The 20,219-nt window shown below is 48.6% G+C and overlaps 1 protein-coding gene across 12 annotated transcripts; it reads right to left on the bottom strand.

Moving 5' to 3' along the window:
* Positions 1 to 50: 50 nt before the first annotated feature.
* On the bottom strand, positions 51 to 20,150 carry mura (ring finger protein murashka). 12 transcript variants are annotated; one of them, XM_026816746.1, is made up of 11 exons: positions 19,816 to 20,149; positions 12,248 to 12,730; positions 11,418 to 12,116; positions 10,839 to 11,043; positions 10,647 to 10,734; positions 10,414 to 10,499; positions 9,699 to 10,301; positions 9,379 to 9,579; positions 8,990 to 9,288; positions 8,455 to 8,758; positions 55 to 8,319 (listed from the first exon to the last, which is right to left on the bottom strand). In XM_026816746.1, the coding sequence occupies exons 3-11, from the start codon at positions 11,681 to 11,683 to the stop codon at positions 8,245 to 8,247; spliced, it is 2,127 nt and encodes a 708-aa protein (XP_026672547.1). In that variant the 5' UTR covers positions 11,684 to 12,116; positions 12,248 to 12,730; positions 19,816 to 20,149; the 3' UTR covers positions 55 to 8,244. The 12 variants fall into 12 exon arrangements, 10 of the variants coding, with proteins under 10 accessions (XP_026672547.1, XP_026672549.1, XP_017886361.1 ...); XM_026816748.1 differs by lacking the exon at positions 19,816 to 20,149 and adding an exon at positions 19,384 to 19,800; XR_003389657.1 differs by lacking the exons at positions 12,248 to 12,730; positions 19,816 to 20,149 and having other exon boundaries at positions 51 to 4,945; positions 7,929 to 8,319; positions 11,418 to 11,683.
* Positions 20,151 to 20,219: the final 69 nt, after the last annotated feature.

Genomic DNA, 20,219 nt, shown 5'->3' with positions numbered 1-20,219 from the left:
GCTGTAATTTTGCAATTACGACACTGGTAAATAGAGAAATATGTGATTGATGGATAGGTTTGTTCACACGTTTAATGACAACCTGTCGACTACATAATATAAAGTATTTGATTATAACAAGACAAAGCAGACCTCGTGATTCGGTAATCTAGGATATATCTCTTTTGTATTTCTTCTCCTCGTCGTCGTCAAGTATGTATATCGTTACGAAACTATGTATGCATCATCGTATTACTTTTACTCCATCTAACAAAAGGAACACACCTATTATGCATTTCGTAAAACCGATGGATCTTCTTTCTCGAGAAATATCGATTCTTCCCTCCCTCCCTAACCGCACCCCCCCCCCATGTTTGCCATGTATATGTATAAGACACATTATTCTTTCGGACAAATAATTTCTTTTTAAATCTCTTTGTTCGCCCGCATTCTTTCATCCTCCGATTTCCTTCTCGTTTACTCATAATCTGTATATCGTGTACGTACACATGTTCATACGTGCACATATGTATACGCGATGCACAGCACCTACGCCTACCACTTTACAAAGCGCCTTATATCCTATGTACGTACATATTTAATCTATGCTACCGTAATTTACAACCGAGCTGGTACGTTACCACTTAAATCATGATTTGATCGAAAGTACGTAGGTATGTATACATGTGTTACTCTTTACGTATCTGGGGTGTACGTACGTGTGTGCTCGTGTGTTCGTAGGCGTATCTCTCCTTGCCTGCCAGTTTACGTATATAATATATAATATGTAACAATCGCACGCACGCACGCACGCACGCATGCACGCATACATATCATAGTCATCGTCCTCGTCATCGCGCCTCATCATATGTATGTACGTATGTAGCGGATAATAGATATTGCTTTTGGTATGTACAAAATACATTTGAATACATGGTACATGTACTTACATGACTCACACCGGCACATTCCACATCGCGCAGGGTGATACATATGAACACGAACGTTGTTGCGTTATCTCCTCTCGACTACCCTCCTCGTATTAAAGAGAATAATCCCGTCCCGATCCCGATCGAATACACGTTATTAGAGAAATCTCGCGAGCGTCGAGCAGCTCGTGAAGAACACGTGTGTGAATAAACCTGCTGAAAATCGCAGTAGTTAACTAACGCTAAAACTACAGACGCGACAATGAAATCAGAGAAAGGCTGTCACGAGCGCGTCCCGTGCTCCATCGGTCTTAAAAGTACGGTCGAGCCTCGAATTAAGATTAAGGCCCATTAAACTTCGTGGAAAAGGGCCTAGTTTATGACATCCTCGCGTGTTTATGACGTTGTTACCGGCCCCGTCCCCGCTCGTATCGTCATTATTTTTACGACTGCTTATCCTTCTGGGTTCTACCGTTTTCCGTTATACGTGCGTCACGAACATGGAGTGGAATAAACACTCGTTGGTTCCGTCGTTGTCTTTGTTCGAAAATGGACAAACTAACGGCCGGCTGACCCGTATTAATCTTGGATTCCATAAAACGATCGATGATAGACATATTTAAATTGCGAGGACGAGGGCAAACAAATTCACGAACCGAGTTAATCAACGGAGGACGCGACTACGGGATCGAACATCGAAGGCAAACCGGACGCTCGTCGTCGATGAACATTTTTCGCATCGAGCAAGTATCGAGAAACAACGCGATTTTATATAGTTTACAGTTTATCGTTCGAGTAGTGGAACGTGACGCTCATCACGCACATTTAGCAAAACGAATGCTGCGATTAGTTATCGTCACGGCATACGGTAGACGTAGACGAAGACGTAGACAATGACAACGAGAATGAATCTGCGACGCGTGGGAGCGCGGCCAGGCGTAGATGCGTATGTGCATTTATTAGGTACATATACACACGTACAAATCCGGGATGTTCCCGTCGCGTTGCGGGCTGCGGCTGGCTGAAAGCGAGCAGAGCGGCACGAGCTCGACGCATCGATCCGTTCCGGACGCGTTTGCGTTTCTTCTCTCCCGGCGTTCGCTCACGATGGAATTGCAAATTCTTGTTTCAGTGGGTAATAGCCTAGGTAAAAAGGATACGGACGTCCCTCTTCGGACCCACGAATCGATCGATCAGTCGGTCGCTCGCTCGCTGCGTATCTAACTGTCTTTCGTCTACCTCTGACCTGTCGTTCGACGACGACTTTAACTGACGGTGTGAGAGATTTCGAGGCATGTATTCGCGTACATGTATATATTCGTACATACGTACCCTTTGCGCCGCCGCCGCCCCACTACTCGAACGCACTTATTTTGACCAGCGGCGAATTGATTTCGAGCCTGCCAGCCATCCTGACCCCGTGCGTAGCTATTCTTATTCTCTGACATTGTGCATATTCTCGTTGCCGGTATCCCGTTCCCGCCGCCGCCGCCCGTTAATTCTGGCCAGTTAGATCGAAGTTGCGAACCGCCAAGAGGGAAAGAGCCCCGGGATCGAGGGAGGAAACGCGGCGGAAACGGGAGAGATACATACGTACATACATATTTAAGTGTACGTAGCTTAAAGGGGATGACTCCTTAGCTACATGGAACGCGAGTTCCGCAGGAGTGGGAGTTTATAGGTGGCCGGGTAGGCCGAAGCGAGCAACGAGAAAAGAGAGACGTCGTTGCGAAAAATCGATGGAAGACGAAAGAAACGATATCAGTTTCGATTTCGCGAGGACGGAAAGCCTAGGAAATCTAGCTAACGGTTAAGGACGGAGCGTAGGGATAAACTCGAGACGAGGAAATCGGAGAACAGCTGAGATAACGAGTATAGTTGGTAACGAAAGAACGGAGGCGACTAAAAATCGAGAGAAAGGTCCGTCGAAAGCGGAAAATAAAAGGCTCGGACGATAAGCGGGAAACGGAGAGAATGCGATGCTGGCCGCGAAGAGGGTTTATATTCTAAAGCCAGCGCGACCCACCCCCTACGCCCTATGTATTCAGCCAGGAGCTTTTCGTTAAAGGGGAACCATCGACGCGATAGTGTCTCTGTCGAGCAACTTAAAGAGGATGGAGTGTTCCAACCGAGCCCGTATGCCGTGCGATAGCGAGATATGAGCATATCTTGCTTTAAAGCTACTCGAATTCTATCGCGTCTCCCGTTCCTCGCGCCGTAGGCACCCTCGTTCCTCGCGCCGTCCACCCACCATCGCGCGTTGCCTCATCTCTCTGCTGGCTGCGAATTTCGTCCTTGTCTCCTTCCTCTTTCCTCTTTATCGCATTCTCCCTACCTCCTACCCTCCTCCCTCGTTCTCTTTCCCTCCGTGTTTCGCAACCCTTGCGTCAGCGCGTTTCTACGGCCCGTGGATCGCGCTAGAGGCAGCGAGGGTGTCGTGAACGAGATCCCCGGTTCCATCTCCGTTCCCGTCCCGTCGTCCTCATCGATTCGGTGTCGTTGCAGATTAGAGGCTACTCCCTTCGGTTTCGATTCTGCCGGATGAACGTCGCGCTGGGATCCTGATAACTACGGCAGCGTTACGGATAGATCGATGACTGAGCGACATTCGGTATGCAAGCGAGAACGAATCGACGTGACTTGGTCCCAACGCTTTTTCCCCGAACGAATCGGAATATCGAATAAACTCGTAAACTCGGTATCCGGGTTAAACGCTTATGATCGCAATGGATATGTAATTTAGGTGGATACGCGGACGACTTGCTTCGTCGCTTCGCTCGTTCGACGTATGGACTGTGGTTCTTCGTACAATGTATATAACATAAGGGAGTAAGGGACTTTACTGGCTCGTTTGAAAACTGGGTCGATACGTACGTACATTCGAAGCGCGATATCAAAACGAATCAATTGCGATTGATAGTTAACAATGATTCGTGGAAATCGCGCGCGAAAAATCAGGATACATTTGTATGTGCATGTACAGAAAAGGAGATAACATCTTTTACACACGTAACGTGAAGGGGAGCGTGTAATCTGAGAATAATGAACGATATTTTCAATAATAATAATAATAATAATAATAATAATAATAGCAGTAGCAATAGCAATAATAATTAATAAGAATAAAAATGAGAATACAATTGAGAATGAGAATAGAAGGCGGTAGCAACGGTAGTAGCAGCAGTGTTCGTATTAATATAACATATAATAATGTTTGGCATCGTTATCGCGTCTGTACAATAGTTTCGTTGGCGTGGAACAGCTTCGACGATTTCTGATGATCGTCGAAACTTCTCCCGTCGTCGTCTCCGTGTACAGCACAGAATATTCGTCGTGGCATTTTGGTTATTTAACGATCTATTCCCGGTATCAGAGATATTACGATCTACTTATCGACAAACTTAACGAACCGTTGTATCTCGTTAAATTAATAACGTGATAATAATAATAATAATAATAATAATAATAATAATAATAATAATAATAATAATGATAATGGTACAATAATTAATAACAACGATAACTAACAAACGAATTAAATATCACGAACCAACTAAAAAACGTTAAATAGCATTTGTATAAAAACGTAGTTGGAACGCATTTTCTATACTTGGCGTCGTTTACGAGAAAAATAGTACGTGGTATCGGCAGCGGCGATGACAATTGAGGCAGCTGCAGAACCTACAGCGGTGATAAAAAAAAACATCGAACCTATTTACAAGTTGCCTGGGCGGAGAACAGTGTTTCGATCGTCCCCGAGGTTTATTACTCCGACAGGTAAAATAGTTAATCCCGGTCGATTGTGCCGATGGCGAAAGAAATGCGAAAGTAAAAGCGGCGGTATATAGCGAGAGGAAAACGTTTGCGATCGCAGCTATCTACGCTTATGAACAAAGAAAACTGGGTAAAGGAAACTGGTACGCGTACAGACGGTACGGGGCCGGTAAAGGTATGATTCGCATCGCGCGAACTATAGATGCTGGTCCGTCGTCGTCTCGTCTAGTACCATGTTCTCACTCGTTACGCACAGCAAATTACTGCAAATTAATATAAAATCGATTAGGTACGTATTACGTGTAGAAGCAACTCGCGCGCGAGTTCGCACGTATGTCGGAACAATCAGTTTTGGTACTGGTTTCGCGGTCGGTTTCACGAACGTGCGCGATATCCCGGTAATCGGTGCAGGACAACGATCGAATTAGCTGCTGTGTGATCGGTTTTCAAATTCGACACCGGAACCGATCGCGCGCGTTTCAGGGTGTGCCGTGCTTAAGGTACTTTTACGTGTTACGGAGGTTTCGTTATGCTATACCTTAGTCTAAGCGTGAGAGAAGGGACGGAGCGTTGGACGGAGCGAAGCGACCAGAGCTAAATTCAAAGATCAGAAGAAAGAAAGTTTCTCTCATAGACGTATGTATATCGAAGAGGCGATGCGACGGGCTTCCGAACGGCCAACATTTCGGAGCGTTACTGCGTATAGCTTTCGTTATCGCGCATATAAAATTCATTAAAAGAAATCCGAAAGACGGTTTTTTTTTTAGATTTATCCTGCTGAGCAAACTTTCAGCGTCGGTTTCTTCCAATCGAACGCTCGTCCCTTTTGACAAATCCCCCGCGCATGCCAATCATTCACTCTCTCACTCTCTCTTTCTCTCTCTCTCACTGATTTTGTTACTTTCGTTCTCACTTTCGCAGCCTTAAGCTAGTAAAAAAATGAGCCTGTTCCTATTTTCTTTCTCCAATCGACCCGGTGAAATGTGACGAAACGGGCGAGTGTGCAAGACGCTTGGATACAAGTGATATGTGTCGTGTTCTCTCGCGTAACGTATCTATAAGTATAGGGAAATTCGAACGATCTTTCGGCTGGAAAAAAGCACGCTCGCGCGCGTCGACTTTTGATATCACGTGTTGTTGGATAACGAGCCGAGGTTTATGATGCAGCGGACAGCGAGCGATCTGCATCGACTACCGGCCTCTACTGAACGACGCCGACGAAACGCGTAGGGGCACAGGTCGCGGCTGGAAAGGAAATCGACTTTTGATTTTCAGCGAAACTCGATCGAAATTCATTGCCTCCATTTGGCACTCCGTGTACCACTGTGAGAAATACATAGCCCGATAACGATGATTACCGTAACGTTCTCCGCGATTCCCTGCTTTTGGTCACGTTGAATAACGCATTCGACTTTTATCTCTCGTAACCGAAACGAGGCACCACGCTATGCTAGTTAGCGTCGTACGCTGGGCGAGATTCGTCGATTCTTTTCATTTCTGCTATTGCGGGTGAATGTTCGACCGGTCGACGAGAAAGAAACAATTTGTAGCCTCTGGCAAAGGCATTGAAAATCATCCTTGACATTTTACTAATCTAAAACTAAAATCGTTTGAAGTTTACAACGGTAATTATCTAACTAGATTTGTAACAATTTAATCGAACTATAAAGAGTAACAAAAAATTTGCTAACCAAATTGGTACAACGAGAAAATTGATCGTGCTTCGTTAATTAAAGCGCGTGCGTGTGCGCTCGGTCGAGTAGTAGCAATTCTGCTCGATACAGGTGTATTCTTCTTCCCGTCTCTTTTCACATCAAAGATCTCCCTTTCCCACCTCACACTTTGACCGTACGTGCGTAAAAGATACGCGTTATTTCTTACATCGCATAAATCTTAATCTTTAATTTAATCGTTACCTTTAACATTGTGAAAATTCGGAAAGATCTCCGTTTCGCTCGTTCTTCTCTCTATCGATTTCCATCTCCCCAATTCAATCCTCGATTGCCCTTTACTTACATATTTCACTTCTTCTTTCTTTAGTTTTCTTAGCGTACGTACGTTTATCGTTTACGAGATGTGTGTATAAAAAAATATGAATCGTTTCGTTTCATCTATGTAAAGTTAGAGGTAGATACACGCAGGAAACTGAAGCAGTAGTTCTTTTCATTCTTTTTTATTTATCTTTGCGTCTTCTCGCATTTAATTCATTTATTTCTTTTATTAGTCGTTTCTTTGAAAGTAACGACTAGGTGTATGTAACTGTCGCCGAAGAGCTCGATTTTCTGCCCTTGTAATTTTTCGATCTCTGCGCCTTGTTCTGCGACATCGGTTCTTCGCGATTCGAATGATATACGACCTGTTTATTGTTTTCCTCTGCGCCGTTCATTCTACTACGTTCTACAGATAGTCTGCCGCGATCGGTAGGATTCGAGCGTAAACTCGTCTCTCATTACCAAAGAATGGCAAACGAAGAAAACGGTTTTTTTTCGTCGTCGTCGTCATTGTCGACGTCATCGTCGTCGTCTCGGATACCGATAACCAACCAATCCCACGGTATTCCACGAATCGTTTGAAAAATATTTGTGTTATCCATCGTCGACACGATTCGAAGGGAAAGAAAGCAACGTTCACTAAAATGGTCGTCGAGAGAAAAAGAGAAAAAGAAAAAAGGAACATATAGTACCTTAAAACTCGGTGGGACTTCGCGCGCGCATACGTATTCTATCTTAATGGGACCAATTCAAATTGGGCGCACGTACGATGTAGACTGGATACAGCGAAAAAAGGCAAATGTCGAAGCAATAATAAAATTTGTAACCGCTTAACGGGAAGAGACAAAAGCCGACGATCGGTTCGCACGTTACGTAACGAACAGTCACGTACGCGTTCATCGTGAATCCGATTCTTACCATGAAGTAACAATGCGTAAAATGGAGAAAACGAAGAAAACATGAACGAGCGCATACACGACGTACTTGCGAACTCGAATCGCGTCGATCGAAATAAAGAATTATAATTATCGCGGTCGGACTTTGCAAAAGCCTTAATGAAATCGCGTAACGGTATCTGACGCTCTGGCGTTCTCTCTTCCCTTACTACTTCTGCCATTCTAACCTTTCTGTATCACCGAGAACGAAACAAAGACGACGAAATGAGCACGCGAAATCGATTCGTTACGTGCGTATGCACGTACGCGTGTCTACGTATGGTCCTTTCATCGACACCAAACACACCCTGATATCATACCCTGAACTCGACTTCTTCTCCGTCTTCTTCCTCTTCTCCTTCTTCTCCTGTTGTCACTGCTCGTTCTCCCCGTTACTCGATCTGAAGGAGCCCACACCCGAATCCACTTTCGTCGCCTTACACCTTGCACCGTTCCCTAGGGTCCGGGGCCGTTCAAGCCGGACCGCCCGAACCGCTCGGTCGAGGAAAACGCGAGAAACCCTCGACAACAGAAATTTGCACAAACCATCAAAGCGATCGCTGGTAGTTCCGTGGTGAATAGCATCTCTGTGGCCCGCGACAGTAGTTGGCGCTAGTGCACACGAGTAGCTTGGCGTCAGTCGCTACCACTTCCGTTACTTCCAAAGTATTCCGAAGCATCACCGCGACATATCGGACATGTTCTATTCGACTGAAATCAAAAAGACGAACACGGGTGATCGTACCTGTTCACACGAAGATATTCAACGGAATTTACTTCACGTCGAATCAACTAATTTCAGGCGTTTAGCGAATCATCATTCGGCATATTTGTTCTCATACTCACTTTTAACCACTTGTCGATGCACTTGGAGTGGAACTCGTGCGAACACGGGAGCACGCGCAATGACTGCAACGCCTCAAAGTCACACATGCAGACGACGCAGTTCGTTTGGTCTCCCTGATGTGTTTCCGCATTGAATTTGTACGACGGTAGCTGTTCCACCTCGGCGCGGGTCAGTCCTCGCGGCTTAGCCTCTCCCAGCCTCTCCGCCAGCGACAGCAAGGCCTCATAATTTTCGGTTGCGGAATCCGGCGAAGACAGCTCCGCTTGACTGTACGGAGATAACGGTGGGTTGCTGAGCATCGCGCTGCGAATCGCGTTTTGCGAAAATTTCGTCGATTATCCTAAAGATTCTTATCCCGATCGTCATCGTCGTCGTCGTCGTCGTCGTCGTCGTCAAAGAATTAGATCCGCGTTCGTACGATTCGTTCGAACGCGGAATCGTCTAAGCCCACGAGCACGTCTCCTGGTATGAACAGGCGACGACGACGACCAGAGGCGACACGGGAATCCAAACATTGCGACGCTGGATACTTACAAGAAGTGTAGCAAGAATCCCGAATAGGTGGCCGGTGGTATCGGAGGCGTGCCCCTCCATCTACTCGACCTCGATCGTCTGAGCGTGTGAACGTTCGACGCCGTGCGTCGCGTTCTGCTCTGTATCATTTCCAATTGACTGTTTCTCGTTTCCGACAGGAATATAGGCGTAGGGGTCGAAGTGGTGACTTGAGTGAGAGCCGGCGGTGAATACGAGTGCGGCAACGGCAACGGCGTACCAGCCGTAGCTCCCACTCTATGATGATGATGAGATTCTATCAATTCCAATTCTACTTCTCGCTGTAACATACAGAAAGCGAGAAGATCAGGCAAACGTTCGCGAGTACGAACCGCGTACAGCGTACCCCCGCATAACCCCGCCCAGCGTACCTGTTGGGATAGTTGATGATGCGCGGTGTAATGGGTGGTATGGACGGGAGGTGGAGGCGCGTGAGCGTGATGTAGGGCCGCAACAGGACCTCCGGTCGGCGTCGGATAGCCCCTGGATGCCGTGCCAACTAGCGAACCGACCAAGCTGTGGCCTGGGTGCGTCGGATGGGCTGGCGAATAATGACCGTGATGATGGGTGACCTGTACACAGAAACGTTCAGAATACATTCGATCGCGACAGAGCGCGGGGCCGACGCGAGGATCCGACTCGAGTTCCTCCGTTTACGAAGAAATCGTCGTGATAGCAGTGCGCGATTTACCTGGCAGGAGTGCGCGAACGCGTGCGCTCCCGTCGGCGCGTATATCCCATGAAGCTGGCAAGGAATCCTGTAACCAGCCGCCTGAGGATGCCAGAGCGGTTCGCCGCTAACGGCTACTCCCAAACCGGAAACACCAACTTGGCCGACGTCGACGACTACGGGTCCGCCGTTAGCCCCTTGCGCTGGGTGATGTCCAGCGCTCGCCGGATGATGCGGATGCGTCTGATGCGCGTTATGCATATTGTGATGAGAGTTGTGGAGATTATGGTGAGAACCGTGAATGGTGTGATGGGAACCGTGAATCCCGTGGTGGGAACCGTGAATGGGGGGCGGATGCGGGGTGTGCGGACCAGCCACGAAGGGATAAGACAGACCGAACGAGTCCGTGTATCGCTGATAACGATTCCTGATCGTGGTAGGGCTTCCGCGCGTCGACATGTGATTCCGTGGCGACCGTCTCTGAGAGGCCGCGGTGAACTCCCACGGCGGCGGCGTGGCGTGCAAAGGTGGCGTGGGTGACGGCGGCGTAGTTTCTCGTACCTCTATCCCGGAAACGGCACCGTTCCGAGAAATTCGCCGTCGTTTCCTCGATGGCGACTCGCTCTAAAAATGAACAGTGGCAACATTGATTACACTCGAGACGAAGCCGAAGCCGAAGCCGAAGCCGACACGACGACGGATCAACGGCGAAACGGCGTATATCGCGCGCCCCTACCTTTCTACCGTCGTCTTGACTAGGCTGTCTGTAGTATGGCGGCGATGGTTGGATCTGTACAGGACTCAAAGGTAGCTGATTCGTGGCTAAAAGAGAAAGAAAAAAGAGAACGGCGTCGTTTAGCTGGTACTCTCTCGGTATGGTACACTATATAGTACGAGAGACTTCGGCGCTCGACCAAAGATCGATACGTATGTAGGTATACATATACTGTTTCGAAAGTTTCGGGATACCTTGCGAACTTCTACGATACTCCATATCGACGCCGCTAGCTCCGAGTCCTGGACTCATGTTCAACAACGGTCCGCGCATCGTGTTCTCCTGCGAATACGTGTATTTTTAGAAAGAACGCACAGGATGCGGGTACGGGCACTCTGCGCTCCCATACCGACGCCGCCGTGGACAAGAACGGCGGACATACTTACTTGACCGCAAATGTTGATGTGCAACGGCGGAGAATTGGCTGGTGGGCCCACGGACTCTTGCGGAAAATGCGCAGGTGGACCTCTCGATTGTGGACTGTGTTGCGGGGGCGATTTGTACCCCACGGTAGACCCGCCTACGTTCCCGTGATACGAGACCACCTCCTTACCGTTTGGTCCGGAAGAGGTACCGACGCCCGGACAGTCCCTGAGAATACGTACAACGGGAGATCGTTAATGCGTTGACCGACGACGCGACGCGCGCCGCGAAAGATCGACGAGACGGTGATACCGTAGATCCGAGGCCAACCCGCGAAACGGAACGGGAGGAAATCCGATACTCTGTATACATATATATGTACACGTAACGAGTCGAATCATGAGGCCGGCCGTCACGTATTCGGATCCTTGATCGTCGACGGAAAATGAAACGAACGAACGTATCGCCGAAATCGTTTGGTCGGCGAAAGCGCGAAAAAGCGAAACCGGCCGAAACTGGCAAAAGAGAATACGCGCGTACCCTAGATTCGCGGTAAATACCGTAAAGGACGATTATGCGGCAGGTTCGCTGGTATATAGTACCCGTTATGAAAGCGTGGCGGCGGCGGCGGTGGACATTGTCGATACGGGTATTCCTTGTTGCCGTTGTATTGCTGAGGTATCTGGGCGTGCTGAGGGTGTTGATTATGGGGGTGCCATCCACCGCGAGCGTGAGGTGGCGCCGGCAGCCGTGGATGGGGCCCCGCCGAACTGCCACCGTTTACCACGGCCCTGTATCGTCCCTGCATGCCCAAGCCCAAGCCCAAGCCCAAGCCGCCGCGATGCTGATGACTTCCAGGGCCGTTCATTCCCTTTCCCTTCGCGCGCTCGTTCGGATCCTACTATTATTCTACCCTCGTCCACTCCCCTTCACTCTTTCTTCCTCTCCTCCTATTCCCCCCGTCTCTCTCTCTATTTACCTTCCTCTTTTACCACCGCCCTTCTTACTTTTTCTCTTCCGCAACGTAACCACCGAGCTGGTCTTCCTTTTTCGTATTCTCCCGACTCGTTTCCGTGGTCGACACGGGAAGATGATGGCAGGGTAAGGAGATAGAAGAGGAGGAGGCGGAGAAAGAGGAGGAGGAGGAGAAGAAGGAGGTTAATCTCGCTGCCCGGCTTCTCCGATTCTTCGTACACCACCAGCAGTATACCCGATAGCCCCCTTCGTTCGAAACGTGCGCACGTCCGCGCTAACTCCTCCCGAGAGTCCCGAGCGTACGGCTGTTATCGGGAAACGGCAACCTGCCGAAAAATTCGAACGCGTTACGCACTTACGCGTCGATCGCGAAGCAAGCTAGACGACCAAGAGCCCCCCCGCGGATTCACATCGCCTAGCCCGCAGCACCATTCTTTCGAAACGAGCTCGAGCTTACCGAGCAGCCATATTCCAGCGCTGCTCGAAGCAGCAGGGCTGCGGAGGAGGACCGATGCCGTTTCGAAGCTTTCTGACTATTCTCCGAGCAAAACACGATCGTGGATACATGGTTGAAGGAACCGTAATAGCGACCGCGTTTCGAAACGTCATCCTATGGATTATCGATCGTTGACAAAATTTAAACATTCGTTCGCATGTGCGTTTCGAGAGAACTAGTCGGCTGCGACGTCTCCGACGATTGAAGGAGCTCTTCGTTCTGTCTATGTCCTCACACGCACGCACACACACACACTCGGATCTCTGACGATATACGTACGGCTTTCGAAACTCTTTTATACACGCGTCTTTATTCTAATGGTATAGTCTTCCAACAGTTCCTCCACCGTTCTGTGGACGCTAGAAGGCACACCATTTTGGGTCTGTTTGGGCCGGCCTAACGCCAGCCCAACGAGCGGCGTGGCATCCTTTTCTTCGTATTTTCCTTCTCGCGGCGAACCAACAGAAAGAGAAGAAACGAGAGAAAGAATGAGAGGGAGAAAGAAGAGAGAGAGAGAGAGAGAGAGAGACGCGATCCGAAGTCCGAGGAACCGATTAAGCGAACCGGAATATCCAGGCCCCGTTGCTTTAGGCTCTGACCCCGCAACGGAAAGAAAAGACTATCACCGATAACCGCGACGCATCTAACGACACGATGGAATACGATACCACCCTCGCCCTCGAACTTGAAGCTTCTCAAATAAACCTACACTCGCAGAAATACTTCGTTTTCACCGAGATTCGAGCACCTCTCTTTGTATCGATAGGATAATAAATATTTTTTATAACACGTGCATAAAAAAGACAATTTTCAGTGCCTATAAAGTGAAGCGAAAATAGAGTTTTCCGAGGGTCAGAGATAAAGTGAAGCGAAAATGCCATTTTCGGTCCTAAGGCTTAAATTTTACGACCATTTATGGCCTACTTTATTTCTGACGCTCAGGAAACTCTAAAATGAGTATTTTCACTCCTATATTGTATACATGCTTGCTGTGTATTATGTATTTTTATATATATGCTTACATACATATACGTGTATGTAATATGTCATACAATTAATTGAACGGACGACTCGAAGAACTATATCCTCGATCCAATCTGTAAACAACGAAGAATGGTCTTCTTTATACACTTTTTATAAAAAATAGGGTGAACAACATGGGGCGAATGGACTTCTTAAAACTCGGATGATGATTTGAGCACGACATGGCAGTCGTAGTATCAACCTTGCTTGGAAAAGCCCATTTTCGGTCCTTGGTATACTAAATGTACTAATTTGAAATGTTTTACGTACCGCATCGCGTATAGCTAGGATAACTAAGAACGCTGGTCTATATAAGACAAAATCACTTCGAGCAGAAGTAACGCTACATCTACGTGGTATCAAGAATAGGTGGTTCGCACAGAGGCACCAGGTGAACACGCCACATGTCACGCGGGAAGATACGGGTATCGCTGCGTACAACAACAGAAGATAAGCCTATACGATAGAAAATGCATGTACGTAATAAAACGATATATTTCAATTTTCGAGTCGGTAGACGATATTCGTGATAATCGTATAGACTCGTGCGAATAAATCTTCCACGAAACGAATCGTTGAACACGGGTTGTCCTACAACGGTGGATGAACATAGTCTCATAAGCTATTTCGAACAGGAGAAAGAAACGTGGACGAGTGTAACGTGAAAGACCAGAACCTCCCGATGTTGCGGCGGTCTTTGGTCCGAGAGAGAAACCCGTTTACCTTTAAACTCCTCTCCGCAATGGCAGCGACTCTCGAGATGGGACCATCGTCGCAAAAACTGCCGAGACAACGCGGTCTGATTCTGATTCCCGTTCTATTCCCTATTCTAGCCCCAAACGCCACTGTAACGGAGTCGCAGAATCCAAATCCAAAATTCTTCACCAACCCCCCGATAACGAGGAATATGCGGTGACGTATCAGAGGCGTGGGAACCTCCCACGATCGGTATATCTTGGGCCGAAATTTTTCAACGAAGCGGAGACCCATAGGAGGACAACAGTGGTACAGGCATACATGGTGCACCCTGCATATTCGAACCGACGACGGCCGAGACCGAGGTTAGGGCTAAGGCTGGTGCCAGCACAAAGGCTCGGAATTTATGCCGGTCGAGAAGGGGCGGCAGCTGCCAAGTTTTCGATTTTCCACCAGCTGGTGTCTCACGGACACAGGGCCGTAAACCTCGAGCCTTAAAGGGTCGGACCGACAAAAGGCGGTCTCTTCGAAGGCAGCGGCAGGGCGCGGCGGGTCGGGGTCGGGACCTCCTTCTCTCGAAAACCGACCGCCGCTTTCAGCGTTCTCCCTTGTCTTCACTGCTGCTCACGAGACTCGAAAACGCGTTCGGCTGTTTCGTCCGGAACAGCGTCTGATCTAGGAATCGTCGCTGACTCGACGAGCAATAGAACTGCGCGAGGAACCGGACGGCTGCACTCTATCTACTTAATGTTAGTCGTAAATTAAGTTTCGCGATACGCATTCGATTTTCAGTTTAGAGACGAGAGTTTCAATCTTGAAACGTGACAAGAGAATTAGAATGTACACGCGTACATAAGTAGCGAGTACTTCGCCGACGGATAAGCGTAGTAGGCTCGTAAAATTCTTCGTACGAGATGTATCGTTCGTACTGATAATGATTTCCGTTACGTTTTTATCGTGGATACAAAGCGCGAGACCGTGAGACGGTTCGAAGACGAGATACACGGCAGACATTACCCTGCCTACAAACTTCAGATACACGCATGAAAAATAGAAAAACACAAATGCGACAACGCGCATTGTTATTCGTCGTGTTTTACGATTTAACTTAAAGCTCGCGCGCGATTTTCCGTGATTAGATCATACTCGATTTATACGCGAGTAGAACGGGTCATGGGCGACGGCGGTACGAGTCGGAAACGGAACAGAGAAGCATCGGCGTGGGGCGTAATTATATATCGCATGAATTACACAGCGGAGAGGGAAACGAAATACATACTTGAATGTGCGACAGATCGCGAATCTCGCGTACGCAGGGAGGAACAAGAACGTTGTACTACGTTACAAGAGAGATACGCGGAACGCCAACCGGAGGGCGTATCGATTCGGACAAAACTTTCGTGTATTAGTCGAGTGTACGACGACGACGTCGTCGTCGTCGTCGTCGAAAGTAGCTGGTGTCGCGTTCGCAGTTCCCTAAACGTGCACCATCGTTTGATAGATGATACGCGCGTACACGCATGACACGGCGGCCAGAGTCGGTAATAAAACGGGAGGAGAACGATAGAAGAACGGTAGAAGAAGGTTTTCCTACCGTATGGGGTAACACTCCCGCGTCGCTGTCATGCCTTGATGTCACCGCTGCTCCGTGCACGCGAACGGCTGAAAGCGGAGGCCGTGCGATACGATGGTATCGGACGTCCGTATACCGTAGCCGTACGTATGTACACACTGTATGATGCGGACGACACCGTTGCGGATAGCAGGCACACACATACACCTAAACACGCACGCGCGTACCAACACGCGTGTACGCACACGTGCGCGTACGCGAAACAACCACCAGCGCGCGTACGCTACGCAAGCGAACGACGCGTACAACCCTTCCAGTCAGCGGCGCGCAACGGACTGAGATCGTAGACGGCACAGACGAACGGACGAGGCCGCTCCACGCTCGTGCGACTCTCGACTCGACACTCTCGACACACCGAAAGGGGAGCTGCTGGCCACGGAATGGGGAGAAACGCCGATGGTGGGAAAGACCCATCGCAGGGATGTACGCCGTTCGTACGAAGCCCCGTACCTTCATTCCAGGTATAGTCGATAATAAACGTTCCGCGTTCCGTCGACGAGTTTAACACCTTTTTTTTCTTCGTATTACTCCGCTCGTTCGATCTTATTTTTAGGACGTGTCGGAAAAAATCTGGCAAGTAGTAAGTAGAATCCAGTCACCGTACACAGTCTAACTACGGATGCGTCGCTGGTTAGCAAAGGTATCTCTCTATAAACAACTATGCGCAGCGCTCGATTTACCTGCGATGAGAATAAAAAATGAAGAAAGAGGAAATTGTTTAAAAACGCGGCGATGGTACAGCGATGTTTCCGCACGTCCCTGCTCGGATCCTATTCGGACTTTAGTCGAGCGAAGGGTAGTCGAGAACGGTAGGAAGATAGGGGCGACCCTAAAACGGGGGAGTGCCGAAGCTAAAGCCGTGAGCGCGAAGGGACTCTCGAGTGAAAAAAAAAAGAAAAAGACAGGATCTGGCAAGCGAGCGAACGAGCCAGTCAGCCAGCCAGCCAGCCAGCGAACGAGGAAGAATGAAGGAGAGAGCAAAGAAGAGAATCCGGTCCCCCTTCTTTCGAGACCGGGGAAAGGCCGCACCCACGCAGTTCTCGAAGATCGCGCTGAGTCCCCGCTGGCACCAGCCCTCAGCACACAAGTAAACACGCCAAAGGCCGAAGTTCCAATGCACGAACGCGAGCGCGAGGCGAACATTTTCCGCTAGGTTGCGGCGGACTAGTGAGGTTCGACGCAGAGTACCAGTTACGTATCGAGCAAAGGAAATCCGTCTCCCGCAGCGATTGCCATTCGAGAAAAACGAGACGTGTTGGCTGAAAAAACAGTCGCGTCGTACGATCTCACGCACTCACGCCGTCGCGTCGAGTCGCGCATCCAAGAACAACGTTGCGCGGCTAGGATACTCTCCTATGTAAGCTACGTACCGCTATGTAGCTGGCTCTTTCGTCCGGCACCAGCAGCAACGTTCTCGTGCCCGTGCCATCTGGTACACAAGTATACTTCCCTCTCCCAAAACGCCCAGACGGGAAAGTGAATTTCGGAACACGATTGTTAATTTTACGTAACACGCGCGGCACGCTTGTTCGCTGAGAACAAGTTTTCCCTCCTGCCTTTATACTACATACATATGTACGTACAGAGTACATAGTTCTATGCTACGCGTGTTATTGAGCATAGATCTTCGATCGATCGAACCCGTCGCGCTCGAACTCGAATTTTCTCAGACGTAGGTACTTATAGATAGGAAAAAGTAGAGAAAAACAATTCTGCTTCTCGTCGTTTCATTTTCTCTTTCCTATCTCATCCTCCGATTTGTCCGTTCCGTTGCATCGAAACGAATTACAATTACGGGACTCCGCGCGCGCGCGCCTACGTCTTTTCCGATAAAGAAATCGCCGACACTTTGGTCATCGTCATCGTCATCGGCGACTGGTTCATTCGAATGAATCGTCACAGGAGAAACTTACAGAGGAGAATGCGAAGGACAGGGTTAGTAGACTCGGTACGCATTCTGTATCAACCGCGCACCCTTATCAATTGGAAAATTGATGCGTACAGTGGGAGCGGAAGAGCGCTACGTATGCGTATCTAGAATACGTTCAGCTGACTGCTGCTAACTGGAGGAAGAAGAACGATTAGGTTTACCCGCCCACTAGGGGTGTACACGCGTTCGAGAGTTCCAAAAGTAAAATAGGGGACATCGTTCTCGACTACAGCGTGATTTTTACACGACGATCATCGTCGATCGGTCCTGGAATTTACACCGTCTACACGCGTTCTTGTCGTCGATTAATCAGGATTTTTGTACTGACGGTGGCACGACGCACCCTCCAACAAACGCCAAGCGAGAAACGGAGAGATGAGGGTGCTCGTTCGCGATTCTTTCCGTCACAAAAGCCAGGGGCGTATCCGCAGAATAGAAGGGAGCCTTTGCAAGCACGTTGGGAGAGAATCTAACGTAAGACTCTGCTAAGAAACAACGAACAAGTGAATCAGCGAAGAAGAACGTTCCGGTTACGGACGGACGGAACATTGGAGAGGGATGGAAGAACAGCGGAATCGAGCGTTTAGAACGCATGCGTCACGCGTAGTGGGCGTCGGGTCGGGAATGCGTCGCGACACACGACACGCGACTCGGCACCTCTCGCTGCTTCGGGACCCTCGGGGCCTCGGGGTTGGCGAGCGACTTGCGAGAGATCTTTGATGAACATCCCCGTTCCTCCTGACACCAATTCACATTTCATTTTGTACTGTTATCGCGGGGAGCACGCGAGCGTGCATCGATGCTGCCGAACGTATCGAAATAGCTATTCTTCATTCCGCAAATAAATGATCTACGACGTGTATGCACGCGGCTACTACGTACTCGATGAGTATGCGTATGTACGCATGGACCCGACTACTAAGTTTCACTATCGACATCGACTACACGACTACACCTATACGCGGAGAAAACAGTCACTTTGTAGTTACATACACGCAAACTAAGCGCACATGTGTAATCGAATGCAATGCATACGACATGCATCTAAATCTAACGAGTACGCCTTTAAAAAATCTGTTGTAATAATGATAACTATTTAATATACGCGACGAGGGAGATCGCGTGTTCTTACGAATTGAATCGAATTGCAAACGAAAATTTCGTTATCGGTACGATTACGTCGCGGTAAGTTAGGCTAACGGAAGGAACGAGCGAAGCTTGAAAACGCTTTGTGAATTTGTGAAGAAAGCTTCTAGCCTGCTCGCACATACGTATCATCTACTTTCACGTACACGTGACGCACGCGAGTAAGTACAATTCCTGCAGCGCGCGTATACAAATTTATGTTTCGCGTGTGTACGCCTACGTAACTTACATGTGTGGTATATAAGGTCGCGCGTAATACGTGTCGTGTAGATACTAATTGTGAATAGACACACGTTACGCGCAAATACAGACGCGCGAATTCGAATACGAGCGAGATAACGATGAAGGAGAGGAATATAATATACGCATCGGGGACCTGGTCGATGAAAAGTCTATACGGGGCGAGTACGATCGAACGTAGAACGTTCTACGTATACATGATGTACCTATGTAAGTACTTAAGTACGTATGTAATAACGCAACAATGTGCAAATAGGAGGGACGCGTTTTCACGGTTCGCGCGCATCCTCTGCACCTGTTCCACGAAATACACTTGTCAAAATTCGAGGGTGGTACGTCGTGACAACGACGTGCTAACGCGAACAAAGATTACTGTTACGGGGAGCTGTTTCGATATGAAATAAATAGATAGAAACAAAGTATAGTCACCGGAGAATACGCTCGTCGAGAAGTTTACGAAAAACCGATTGGAAATGGTCGGGGCCGTGTACAGAATACACCGTTGTCGAGACGAGCGAAGGGAACTGGGATGGAACAAATGAAGACAGGGGTCGTGCGCGAGCGAACGAAAGATATATGTATACGTACGTCGTATGTACACGTATATATGTACTATGTAAAATGATGTACGGTATGCTATAGGTATTAGATGTATAGTGTGAGTGTACCGTATAATACAGCGATACGATGTATATATACGGCACACTACTCACAGTGGACTCGGACTGTAGGTATAGTATAGATACATATATACGCTACGGATACGCATACGTAAATACGTGCACATAGACAGAGAGAGAGAGATAGATAGATAGAGAGAGAGAGGTAGCCGCTTGCAAATTTCGGAGGGAAAACTCATACCTTTCACCGAGATAATCTGGGATTCTCAGAGCGATGTCATAGCGGAGTAACGTTGGTTACGCCAAGCAAAACCGACCGTCGGCGATGGCCGCACAGCTCACCACTAAAAACACTGAGGTCGCTCCATGTCTCTCACTCGCACTCGATCCAAGCCACGACCCCGCCCATTACGGGCCTATAACTGATATTCTCGTGGCCGAAGCACGTTAAACCATAAACCACCAAGAATGCTCATATACGTTTGATCGGTCCCGACCGTAAACCACCAAAGATACACTCCGATATTCCGCGTAGCGATATCTGCGTCGCAAGATTATCAGCGTTCTTGGTCACTGACGTCAACGCACGCACGCACGCTTTCACATAATTTTCTTGTTTCGCCGTTCACCGTTAATGGTGGCACC

This window comes from Ceratina calcarata, unplaced genomic scaffold (assembly GCF_001652005.2).
Source record: "Ceratina calcarata isolate Rehan_Ccalc_2016 unplaced genomic scaffold, ASM165200v1 scaffold54, whole genome shotgun sequence".
NCBI lineage: Eukaryota > Metazoa > Arthropoda > Insecta > Hymenoptera > Apidae > Ceratina > Ceratina calcarata.
This window is presented reverse-complemented; position numbering and strand designations above follow the sequence as displayed.

Bases quoted from the DNA above. Each gene is read 5' to 3' on its own strand.
- mura (XM_026816746.1), bottom strand. From the start codon at position 11,683: ATGAACGGCCCTGGAAGTCATCAGCATCGCGGCGGCTTGGGCTTGGGC. The intron at 10,500-10,646 runs GTATCCCGAAAC...TTTCTCTTTTAG, and splicing joins GTATCGTAGAAGTTCGCAAG to CCACGAATCAGCTACCTTTG. The intron at 8,759-8,989 runs GTAAGTATCCAG...CGCGATTCGCAG, and splicing joins GGATTCTTGCTACACTTCTT to CGCGATGCTCAGCAACCCAC.